We start from the raw sequence: 11,916 nt of genomic DNA, 5'->3' as shown, positions 1-11,916 counted from the left end.
TTTTTTAATGTATATATAAATACATGTATTTAAGGGTTATTCCAGATTGTGTTATTTTAGTATTATTTATATACTATTATAGTTTGTATTAATTATTTATTATTCTGTCTTTAATTTTAATACTTTTAAAATTGTTATATTTCTATTTAGATTTTATTTATTTTTATTTCGATTTTAAGTAATTTATTTAAGCAGACATTTTATTTAAATGTGTGTGTATACACACATTTAAATAAAATGTGTATATATATATAATTTATCTTATAAATAAATATAAATATTTATATATTATAAATATAACATATTTTCTTAAATATATAAATGCATATGTGTGTATTTATATATGCATAATAATTATACACAGTACACACACATATATTATGCAAACACAAACTATTATTTAGGATGCAATTAATTGCGATTAATCGATTGCCCAGCATTAATATACATACATTTTATTGTAGTTAGTTGCTATTAGTTCTTATATTAATAATTTATATTGCTGTTATTTTAGATAATATTTTAGTTAGTTGTTAATTTAAAAAATGGTACATTTGGAAAATTTGATAGATTCATTTAACATGAGTATAATAGGATGTCAAAATTATTATTTCAAATGATTGTGGTAATTCAGTTGAACTTGTATTGCACTCGAATTGAAATATATTTTCCGATAATGCTTTATAGTGAAAATTTCAAATCCAGCGTTTTTTTTCTTCTGAAAACAGTGTTTTACACACAAAACATAGGTAGTCGGAGGGGAGGGGTGAAGAGTAAGATGGATTCCTGGCATCAGCCGAAAAGGAAAGTCATTTCAAAAACAGAACAAGGTTATGATTGAAATAATGTGCATTGTTGAATACACTGTAGGACCAGGAATGTGCATTAAGAAAGAAAATAAGCCAATTTTGATTTCATGTTGATTATGTCGTGCTGTGCCGTGTGTCTATTTTCAGTAGTAAAGACCCAGCAGTGTTTGTTCCAATTGGATTCTGCAGGACTTGAATATTTGCTGATGTTTTGCATTTCTCTGCTTGAGGCTCTAAATGTTTAATTCAACCTAAAGAGACAAAAACATTCGTTATCAGCGGAAGTGTTTTATTTCTCAAAGGCCTGCACTGCACAGTAAGTCATTTATGAACATGTAAATCATTACTTCATAAATATATTCACACACATATTAACAAGAACACAGTGATTGTGATTGTATAAATAATGTAAAAAGGTTACAACTTTGATTATATTATAGTCAAACCAGTGTGTTTTCTTTCTGTTTATGAAATACATCTGATTAGGAGTGCATATCTTCAGCCTTTATTAAAAAGTGCACATAATAATAGTGTCAGTGGCGTGTCATGTCATGTGATTTGAGAGCTTGTCTATATTTTCAGGTAAATATTATAAAATGTATTTTGAGGTAAATCCCATTGTTAATCGTAGTTGTTGTATTTGTGTGCAGTTAGAGGCAACAACCACTAGAGGGCGCAGTGAGACTGGAAGCAAATTCTTCCTGTCAGTTTTAAAGCCTCAGTATATTTTGAACTAAAATGTAGGAGTATTTGTGATCCATTTTGATTAAGTTTTTTTCAGTTTTGATCCTGCAGAGTGATGATGTGGTAATAATTTTTTTCAGTTTACTGTACCCTTCCATTAAGCTCTAGCAAAGTGTGGGTTGTAAGCAATATTTTTTAACGGCAATGTCCCTTTTCCCTACTTTCTGATTCAAATGAATGAAATATGTGTCCTGAAAATATGTCAAAGCCAAAAAAGAGGGGATTAGCCCACTTTGGAAAACTAGCCAATCAGAAACATTTTCTGCCTGTCAATCATGCACAGGTTTGTCTAAGGTAGAAAAAAACAAGTCAGTCTAATGTCTGAAATCATTTACAGCAGTTTTAAACTGGTTTTGGAGGTAGAGTGAGTCTCTTATAGCGATTATTCTTGTTTCGGGCCATTTTCGGGTCACATGAGCTTGACCAGAATGAGCATGATCAATAGAGCCACTATAATAAGCAGGAAGTTGAGCAGCAGGTTTAGTCCTCGGTTATTGGTCAGATCCATCCTGATGGGATGCAGATTTCCAGGGTTGTGGTGCCGTGTAGTCCAAGCGTATCCGTCCGCAGGTGGATGTTCTTCTTTTTTGCCAGTGAAAAGGAGCAGGTTACATCGCGCCGCTGGTCTCTCAAAAGCCGTGGAAAGAGCTAAACATGATTGACAAACTGACATGAGCTTTGCTGACAAGACACAGTCATATAAACAGTTTTTTTTTTAAAGACAATAACTGGTTCTCTTGTGTGTCTTATTGAAACAAATTTTCTGTGACTTTGTAACTTGATGGTTTAACAAAATTAGTACAGTGGGAGTATCAGTCAAAAACAGAAGCAGCACACTTTTTATTGCACACACGTGATCATATCATTTTTTTATTGAGCAAGTGTTTTTCAGTTTGGCATTATGTGTAACGGAAGACGTGACGTCTCTCAGGCCCGCAGGTGACATGCATTGATGGGATAGTGACAGAGACATGGACAGACAGTTGCATGCAGCATACGTTCAGAGTGAAGACTGCTCAGTTCTTCAGTTCGCCCCAGCATGGAGCTCCAATCCTACTTTAGTTGGACGCCACTCCCCTAATGAATTGTGCTGTTATATATACTGCACATACACTATTATCTAAAAGTTCGGGGTCTGTACGTTTTTGTTTAATGTTTTTGAAAGAAGTCTCTCATTCTTTACAATACTGTATTTATCTGATAAAAAATACAGTAGAGTACAGTACAAATTACAATTTGAAATAACTCTTTTCTATATGAATATATTGTGTTCTATATATAATATCCTGTGATGGCAAAGCTGAATTTTCTCCTTCAGAAATCATTCTAATATGCTAATTTGGTGCTCAAGAAACATTTATTATTATTATTAATGTTGAAAACAGTTGTGCTGCATCAGGGTTTTTTTGATTAATAGAAAGGTCAAAACAACAGCATTTATTTAAAATAATTTTTTTTGGGTAACATTATAAATGGCTTTACTGTCATTTTTGATCAATTTAATGCATCCATACTGAATTAAACTCATTAATATAAAAATACTGACCCCAAACTTTTAAAAGGTAATGTTACTATGTTTTTCTTGGTATTAAAGGTGCACTGTGTAAATTTTAGCGGCATCTAGCGATGAGGTTGCCAATTGCAACCGCTCACCTCTCGCATGGAGAAGCTACGGTGGCCGACACAGGACAAAGATGTCGTTGTCTGAGACAGCAGAGAGTAGCTAGCGCTTTGTAGAGCAGTTTGTCCATTTAGGGCTACTGTAGAAACATGCCGGTGCAAAATGCGATTTCACTTTAAGGGGACCCACGGTGTATGAAGATAGAAATGGCTCATTCTAAGGTAATTAAAACGTAACGGTTCATTATATTAGGTCTTTATACGCCACTGAAAACATAGTAATGTATATTCTATTGCATTTCTGTTAATAGATCCTCATAAATACTACACACTGCACCTTTAAATTACATTTTTAGACAAAAATCATGCAATGTACAACCCAACTACTCAAAACCCTCTATAAAATAATAAATAGCCCCACCCCTCAACGCGATTGGCCCCCTATGTACAGTTCTTTGGCTACAGGGAAAACTCTGGCCCCTCCCGCTCACATTAGCAAGACAATGATGTAGATGAGCAGCAGGCAGATGAGGATGAGGCAGAAGTTGACGAAGAGCTCCTGCATGTTTTGCTTGGCCTGCTGGGGAACCTCCATGGTGGACGCCCGCCGCATGGCCGCCCGTGTGATGTGCTGCACCTTCTCCATGCCGAAGCGGGGTGGGTGGGATAGATTAGTGCAGAGAGAGGGGAGAGGAGTGAAGGAGAGAGAGGAGGGAAGGACAGCAGTACCACAAGGTGGAGTGGAGAGCCGTGCGGGGAGGAAGGAGTGCTGGTTGTTCAGGTGATCCGGTTGCCAGTGGACACAAGGCTGAAGGGAGGGAGCAGACAGATGAAAGAGTGAATGTGCATGCAATATTCACACGTGACATGCAGGTCTGGTAGAGGTTTCAGAAGGTTTTGAGGCTGTAATGCGTTCTTAAAGCGATAGTTCATCCAAAAATGAACTTTCTGCTATCATTTACTCACCCTCCAAACCTATATGATTCTGCAGATCACAAGAAGTTATTTTGAAGAATGATGGTGTTCAAATAACATTGGACCCCATTATATGGTCAAAATATCTTCTTTTGTGTTCTGCAGAAAGACATGAGGGTGGGTTAAAGACATTTTTGGGGGTGATCTATCCCTTTAACGGTCGTTTCACATGATTTGCATTCGGGCTTCAATAAGAATGTAATAGGCCACTTTGACTTTCACATGAAGACTGATTTTACGATGTAGCTATGTACAGTAGCAAGAAAGTGTCAAGTTTATACAGTGTAAACATATACAGTAAACTTGGAACAGAAAAAATATTGTTTGCTTTAATACATTGCAGAAAGAAAGATAACTCAATGAACGTGTTCATGAAATTGTACTGTCTTGGGATGATTTAGTTGAACTAAGGCACTATGTCTAAAATGGGGAAAAAAAGAAATTGTGAAGCATTAAATTCAAGATCTCTTCATAAAGTTACTTTTAAGCATTTCTTGTAGCGTTGTTGTGAGAAAAAAAAAAAAAAAAAAAAAAAAAAAAAAAAATATATATATATATATATATATATATATATATATATATATATATATATATATATATATATATATATATATATATATATATATATATATATATATATATATATATATATATATATATATATAGTATAGAAAGGTATACTGTACCTTTCAAAAGTTAGAGGTTGGTATTTTTTTTACATTTTATGTTTAATGTTTTTGGCTAATTTGATTAAAAAAACAGAAATACTGCAAAGTATTACAATTTTAAAATAACTTTTTTATTTTAATATATTTTAAAATGGACTTTATTCCAGTCCTCAGTATGATCCTTCAGAAATCATTCTAATATGCTGATTTGCTGCTCAAGAAACATTTCTGATTATTATCAATGTTGAAAACCGTTGTGCTGCTTAATATTTTTGTGGAGACCGTCATACATTTTTTTTAGGATTGATGGAAAGTTCAACACTGAAAGTAGAAAGCTCAAAGGAACTGTTTATAAAAATATTTTTTTGTAACATTATAAATGTCTTTACTGTCTATTTTGATGTGATTTGATTTTTCAGCATCATTTATTTTAATCATTAAAAAAAATCATGTGAATTGTTCAGTACTCATAGGCTGCTCTTTGAAAGGTCAGTGGGAGATGAAAGGTCGCTGACTCTTCATAGTGTTCAATGCATTTGGCAACTGATGCAAGTCAAATGAAATTGCTTTTAGTCTCAAATAGAGCATTTCTAATGCCCTGAATAGTTTCATTTTCAGATGTGTCACCTAAACGGAAGATGCTTGACAGGTTTCTAAAATTAAAACCCCATGGGTTCCTCTAGTTCTTTGTTCAAAGTGGATTTTTCAGTCTTACTCTTGCATTTCCCCCAAAAGATGTACTTGTACAAAGCCTTGGCTATTATACATCAAGTGCAATGTCATTAACTTACTTTATTATTATTATCGAATACTTGCAAGATGAGACTCCGGCAGCACATATTGGGACTTTATGTAACTGTCTTTGCGGTGTAGGAGTGAGCTTATTTCTTTTCATTACCCCGTCTTGGCTCTGAGTAAATAAAAAGCGGTGGCTTCAGAAAGATGTTTTATATTGGTTATTTTACATGTGTACAAAACAGCCTAAATCAGGATTTAGCACTTTCTTCTCCGGAAAGATTAGATGAAACCCTGTTTTCACCGAAAGATAAAGTGGCCTTGATTATAAATCTTTGCGTATTAGCGGAGCTCTCGTCTTAGACAAGCTTATCTGTCTCTTTCAGACTGCTGCTCATTCCCATCTCCTCGAATCTGTCGGGAGTTTTGTCTTACAGATGCATTCGGCAGCATTGTCTCCTGAGTAAAATCACAGACATGGAAGCACCTGTGGCCTGTGTTTTCATTGGCCGCTGCGAATGAGGTTATTCTTAGGAATGACCTTTGGTGGTCACAATATTCCACTGAAATCATGGCCAGGACTTACCCAGAATCCCCCAGGAGCCTGATTCTAACTTATCACCAAGAGGGTAATAAAGGCCTGGGATGATGATGTTGTTGTTGTTGTTAGATATGTAGGCTCAGGCTGTGACTACTTTAGACTGATTGGAAACCGTTATATGGAGGATAGTGTACGATTTGTTTGTTTTATACTGAGCAGTCTAGTCTTACTTGACAGAAGCCAGTTCCGTTGCAACAACTTGTAAAGATATGAAACAGGCCTTGAATATAGCGTGCATGTTCAACATTTAACTGCATTTCCACAATTTATGTTGTTTAAGATGGTTTTGGAATCTTCAGCAGAGGCGCCTTAGCAGGAATACAATGTACTGTTCGTCTTACTCTGCTTCACTTAAAATTGGAGATGGATCACAGTGGTTAATTTCAAATAGTTGTCCGACAACCAACTACTGAGGTTGACTAGTTTTAGATTTTGTCTTACTTACTTTTATTTTTAACAGCTGCTTCAGTTAGCATGCTTTTTGTGGTACTTTAGCGGTTTAATTGAGCTAATTTGTGCTGTTTTGATTCTGAGCACCTCATACCATGAGCATTGGGTTTTAACACAAGAATCCATCTCATGTAAATATGTGTAACGGTTGAGTATCAAGACTTGGAGAAAAAAAAATGGAAATAAGTTATGGCGATTCCTATTGTTATTTTTTTTTTTAAATTTTAATTCTCAGTTCTATAGTATTTATTTGATTTGAAATTACTTTGCAACTTTTTAGTGTTATCTATATACAATCATTTTTAAAAATCCTTAATTTAATAGGTAAATGACTGAAAAATGTATGGAAAAATAATAAATTATGCCAATTTGTTAAACCGGGTGCACACTGTGCGATTTATAATAGTCCTTTGCGTTTGTTCCTTGTCAGACTGTACGAGCATGATCCCCGCTGTAAGCCATGTCACACTGTAAGATGAGTTTATAAGTATATAGTATATAAGACACACAATAAGTTGTCATTAATGCCAGACTGTACGATAGTCAAGGCGCAAAAAACGGACTCACGCAAGAAAACTCATCCAGAGTTTTACATCATCAATCAATGACGCTTTCGGCGACAGTGAGCTGCATTATAAGCAGGATTGAAATGGTGGCTACAAAGCGCTCATTTTGGTCATAGTTTGTCTTGAAAAACGAAGATAATTTACAGCTGGAGCCGTTTCAGGGGAAATTACGTCAACACATTGAATAATGCTGCACGTTTCAAGGCACTTCAGTGGGCCTTTAAGACTGGTCAACATGTTTACTCAACCTACCAACAAGACAATATTTAAAATATTATCTTTCATATCCCAACATAGTTGGCAATTTGTGTTGAGTACTTGGAGAAAACACTTAAAAAGTGAAATCTTGATGATTTGAGGGTTTTGTTTGTGTATTTACACTATATCTAATGTGACGCAAATGAAACTAGGCTTTGTGGGATAGAAGTATGTTGGGTCTCATCTTATTTTCACCTTTTGAACCAATGAAACCTATTCCTCACCGATTGTTTTCATTGTGTTCTTTGTATCCAGCTGGCCAGTGTCACTGTAGAAAGAGGTTATGTAGACGAGTGACTGACAGTGAAGCCTGGAGTTGAGCAGTCCATTCAGGCGCCTAACGCAGGGCCCACGTGACACGGAGGAGATAAACATGCTTCTGGTGACGACGGGTTTGGGAGAGATGTTTGTCAGCACCACAGGACACCAGCATTCCATCGCCCTAGTTAGCTAGTCAGGAGTCATGTCCCCCATCACCACTGGGAATGATAAGATCATTAACAATCTCCTCGGGAGGGTATCTATCGAGCAGGTCATATGCTTAAGATACCCTTCCTCATATGGTTATTCAGAGCAGATTTGTATCAACTTTCTCAAGCCATCCTTTGGCAAAAACTGCCAACTCATCGGCATTAAAATGCACAGACACTGCCAAGAAAGTTGTGAAAAAGAGAAAACAAGTGGAGCAAAAATAAGATAGAACCGCACCAAAAAAGGAAATCATCTGAAAAGCTGGCCCAGAGATTTCCCAAGCCTGTGTGTTTATGTGCATATTTTTTTTTACCCTCTGCTGGCAACTTCCCTGTACAAATAAGTCCACTTGAGGCCGAGCGAGTGCACTCAGTCGCTGAACTTTCCATGATGGCATTGCAGAGCAATGCAGTGGGATTTTTTGTGGCTTGGTGATGCCTCTTTGAGGTCATGACTCTTAACAGGTAGGACAGTGCCTGTTGAGCTGGCATTAGGACAGACATTTTTGGCCATGCACAATGTGCCTATACAGTCATGTATAGATTTTTTTTTTTTTTTTGACACTATATTGCTTTAAAAGTTAGATCTTTCTGATATAGTATTGATATCATTTTCTACATTTTAATTAATGAACAAGCAGGTCTTCTAAATAAAAAATGTTTTATAAATGCAGTTCTGGACAAAAGTGAAGCAAATGATACCACAGATTCATTCTCTCACTTTTGATTCAGTTTCATTCACAATACAGTTATGATATTGTGATGCATTGTTTGTATTATGACGCATGTACAGTAATGCGCTATATATATCGGTCAATATATGTACATACATGTTTAAGTCACAACATCTTTCCAATTGCAATTGATATAAATCATATAAAATTAAGAATCTTATGTGGCATATGCAAAAATATACATTTCATTTTCATATACATTTTATACTGTTCTAAAATAAATTATATAAAATTATGTAACACTTTACAATAAGGTTCCATTTATTTAACAACATGAACTAACAATGAAACATACTTCTAAATAATTGATTAATCTTAGTTCATGTTAATTTCAACATTTACTTATACATTAATTAATAAACACTGTAGAAAATGTATTAAAAAGTTAATATTAGTTAAGTTAATACATTGACTTGCATTAAATGGGATTGTAAACCAAATGGTTTATATAATGTTTGGGGATATATTAAAATGTATTTTATTTTTCATATAATTTATATGAAATTATAGAATAAATGTTTTGAAAAATATGTGTTGTGGCATAATAAACCAGATGCTACAAATACATTAATGTTATATATCTTTATCGCTTCAATGTTTGCCTCAGGCTTGTGCAAAGGCAACACAAATGGATGTGTGCGACCTGTGGTGTGGTTCCTGTTTTAACGGTCTTCTGTATAAAGTTAACCTTTCCTACTCTGCAGGCCGCAGGGAATGCAGCGAGCTCATTTGTGCTGAAATGAAGGTTTGTGAGATCTCCCTGTGGAGTGCAGATCTGGGGTGTTGTGTGTAGGTCAGAGTCAGTCTAGGTCACGTCTCCCCGATTTGTGTTTGGCGTAAGAATGTCTGGCTTGCTGTTTATCGTGAGCGCACAGAGCAGCGGACACACCCGAACATCAAAACTCTGATTAATCTCAGACTCTGAAGCATCATCCACTGCTGTGTAAGAATATAAAACTGATGATTAACCCTGCGTTTATTTATCACCAAAATGTGATGGTCTTCTTATTTATGGGAATGCATATGCATGCCGCTGTTCAATCTCGAAAAGACCTATCTATGGGGATTTGCAAAACTTGCATTTTTTAAGATAACCTTGTCAACAAATCAATCTTAAGAAAGCCCTGTGAATTAAGGCTGGTTTCGGATTCGTTTGACCCAAATCAGATGTGTTTCTCTTTTTTTCTGCAATGTAACAGATGCATTTTTAAAAGACAAACTGCCATGTTTATGAAGAGATGCTCTTGAAACAGCGCTAGACACAATAGCCAAATGTGATAATAGTCAAAGACAAAATCTAGATAGACGACCACTGTGGTCTGTCCATAAACTGATATACAAGGCATACAAGAAAATGTTACCTACCTAAATCTGTAGATGAACAGTATTGGGGTTCAATCTCGTTGTTCTGGTTTTCTTTTAGAGGAAAGGAGGGTCTGTGGCAGCAATGTGGAGTTCCAAAGTTTATGGCAGAAAAAGTGAAGGGGTGGAGTATAGGAGGAGAGAGGAAAGTGAAGAGATGCGTAGGAGGGGTCTAAGCTCTCACATTTTTTTATTTGGAAGCAGATTTACAAGCTTGTCCTCACATAAAACATCATACCAAAATAAGTTATAATGGATAGTATTTATATTTCCTACATTTGGATGCAGAGTCTCTGTCACTTCTAGTTAAAAGAGTATTCGTATTATCTTTTATTATTTATTTTAGTATTTTTTTGTATTATACTTGGATCAATTTGAATGGACAAAATAATGTAGAACGTTAAAGGGTTAGTTCTGTCATTAATTACTCAAGCATGTTTGCTTGGTGCGTGAGAACCAATGAGATTCATTCTCTTGTGTTACTCAGCACGTTTGAGCTTCAGCAAGAACCAATGAGGTTCATTCTCATGTTACACAGCACGTTTGAGCTTCCACAAGAACCAATGAGATTCATTCTGATGTTACACAGCACGTTTGAGCTTCCACAAGAACCAATGAGGTTCATTCTCATGTGTTACTCAGCACGTTTGAGTTTCCACAAGAACCAATGAGGTTAATTCTCGTGTTACACAGCATGTTTGAGCTTCCGCAAGAACCAATGAGGTTCATTCTCATGTGTAACTCAGCACTTTTGAGTTTCCGCAAGAACCAATGAGACTAAAATATCTTATTGTGAGTTTTGAAGATGAACGAAAGTCTTAAAATTGGAAAGATTTGGAATGACATGAGGGTGAGTGATGACAATTGTTTTATTTTTGGGTGAACTAACCCTTTAACTTTGACCTCTCAAACACAGGTAGCTGTATATAATTGGCTTTGCCTAAATGTATCATCAAATGACAAAAATTGTGCACTTTGATTAAGGTGTCGACATACCTTACTCCTACTGCATGTGCATATTTGGTTCACACAGTTTCCCAGTTATGTGCAAATACATTGCCATTTAATTGCACATAATTATGCCTAATATATTGTGTTTCTTGCATTTGCATGTGTTCTCCCCACTAAATTGTTCAGCCCTGGTGGAATTTACTCTGTAACCGCATCCAGCAGCTCTCAGTCTCACTGGAGATTCCAGTCGGAGGATTAATACAGATATTCTCTTGATGTTGTGGCCAGAACAGCATGTGCTCTAAATGACCGCTTTTATTGAGAAGTTTGTCTGTGAGACCTATCCTAATAGACTATAAACATCTACAACCTATGCTTTAAGAGCATCCTCAGGAGGCACTGGGAACTTTCTTGCATATTTTTGCCTTTCTTTCCCCCATTGTTTGAGTTCTATTTTGAGATAAAAACATCCCAAAGTTCTCTTCCTTATAAGGAGCTCTCTTCGCCATAGACAGGGAAGCTTTAAGAGCTTGAAGAGGACACGAGGAATGGAAAAGTAATTACGATCCAATTTCAGCGTAGTGTCCGGCCAATGCGAAACAGTTTTTTGGCGAGGTCTGAAAGAACACCACTTGACCGAAACCTTAAAATGTCAATGTCTAAAAATGCACACTAGATGCAGTAGTTTAAAGGTTGTGTTGTTTAAAATGATAATGTAAAAGTGTTTCCACTAGGTTTTAGTCTTCCATGGACAACTAGCTTCATCAAAAAAGACTTTTTGAAAAATATTTGCTGGTGAACACCATGGCTGTGCTTGTGAACCAGGACTAAACAAGCATAAACCTATTGCATGTAAATTCATACACTGAACAAAACTGGGTATAGAAAGATTTTCACTCAGATATTGCTAGTGAATTTCACGATAAATTACAAAGAAATGGCAGGTCATACATTGATTTAAAAGTGAAATTTG

At 35.7% G+C, this 11,916-nt stretch overlaps 2 protein-coding genes across 5 annotated transcripts in view; one reads left to right on the top strand and one right to left on the bottom strand.

The window, feature by feature from the left end:
* Positions 1-11,916, top strand: part of cep85l (centrosomal protein 85L) — a 96,258-nt gene that overhangs the window by 52,706 nt on the left and 31,636 nt on the right. The window lies entirely within an intron of this gene.
* On the bottom strand, positions 1,082-10,119 carry pln1 (phospholamban 1). 2 transcript variants are annotated; one of them, XM_079831992.1, is made up of 3 exons: positions 9,996-10,119; positions 3,665-3,981; positions 1,082-2,201 (listed from the first exon to the last, which is right to left on the bottom strand). In XM_079831992.1, the coding sequence occupies exons 2-3, from the start codon at positions 3,817-3,819 to the stop codon at positions 2,183-2,185; spliced, it is 174 nt and encodes a 57-aa protein (XP_079688118.1). In that variant the 5' UTR covers positions 3,820-3,981; positions 9,996-10,119; the 3' UTR covers positions 1,082-2,182. The 2 variants fall into 2 exon arrangements, with proteins under 2 accessions (XP_079688118.1, XP_079688117.1); XM_079831991.1 differs by lacking the exon at positions 1,082-2,201 and adding an exon at positions 3,138-3,313.

Source organism: Gobio gobio, assembly GCF_949357685.1.
Source record: "Gobio gobio genome assembly, chromosome: 12".
Taxonomy (NCBI): domain Eukaryota; kingdom Metazoa; phylum Chordata; class Actinopteri; order Cypriniformes; family Gobionidae; genus Gobio; species Gobio gobio.
This window is presented reverse-complemented; position numbering and strand designations above follow the sequence as displayed.

Bases quoted from the DNA above. Each gene is read 5' to 3' on its own strand.
- pln1 (XM_079831991.1), bottom strand. From the start codon at position 3,819: ATGGAGAAGGTGCAGCACATCACACGGGCGGCCATGCGGCGGGCGTCC. The intron at 3,314-3,664 runs GTGAGCGGGAGG...ATGTTTCTACAG, and splicing joins TACATCATTGTCTTGCTAAT to TAGCCCTAAATGGACAAACT.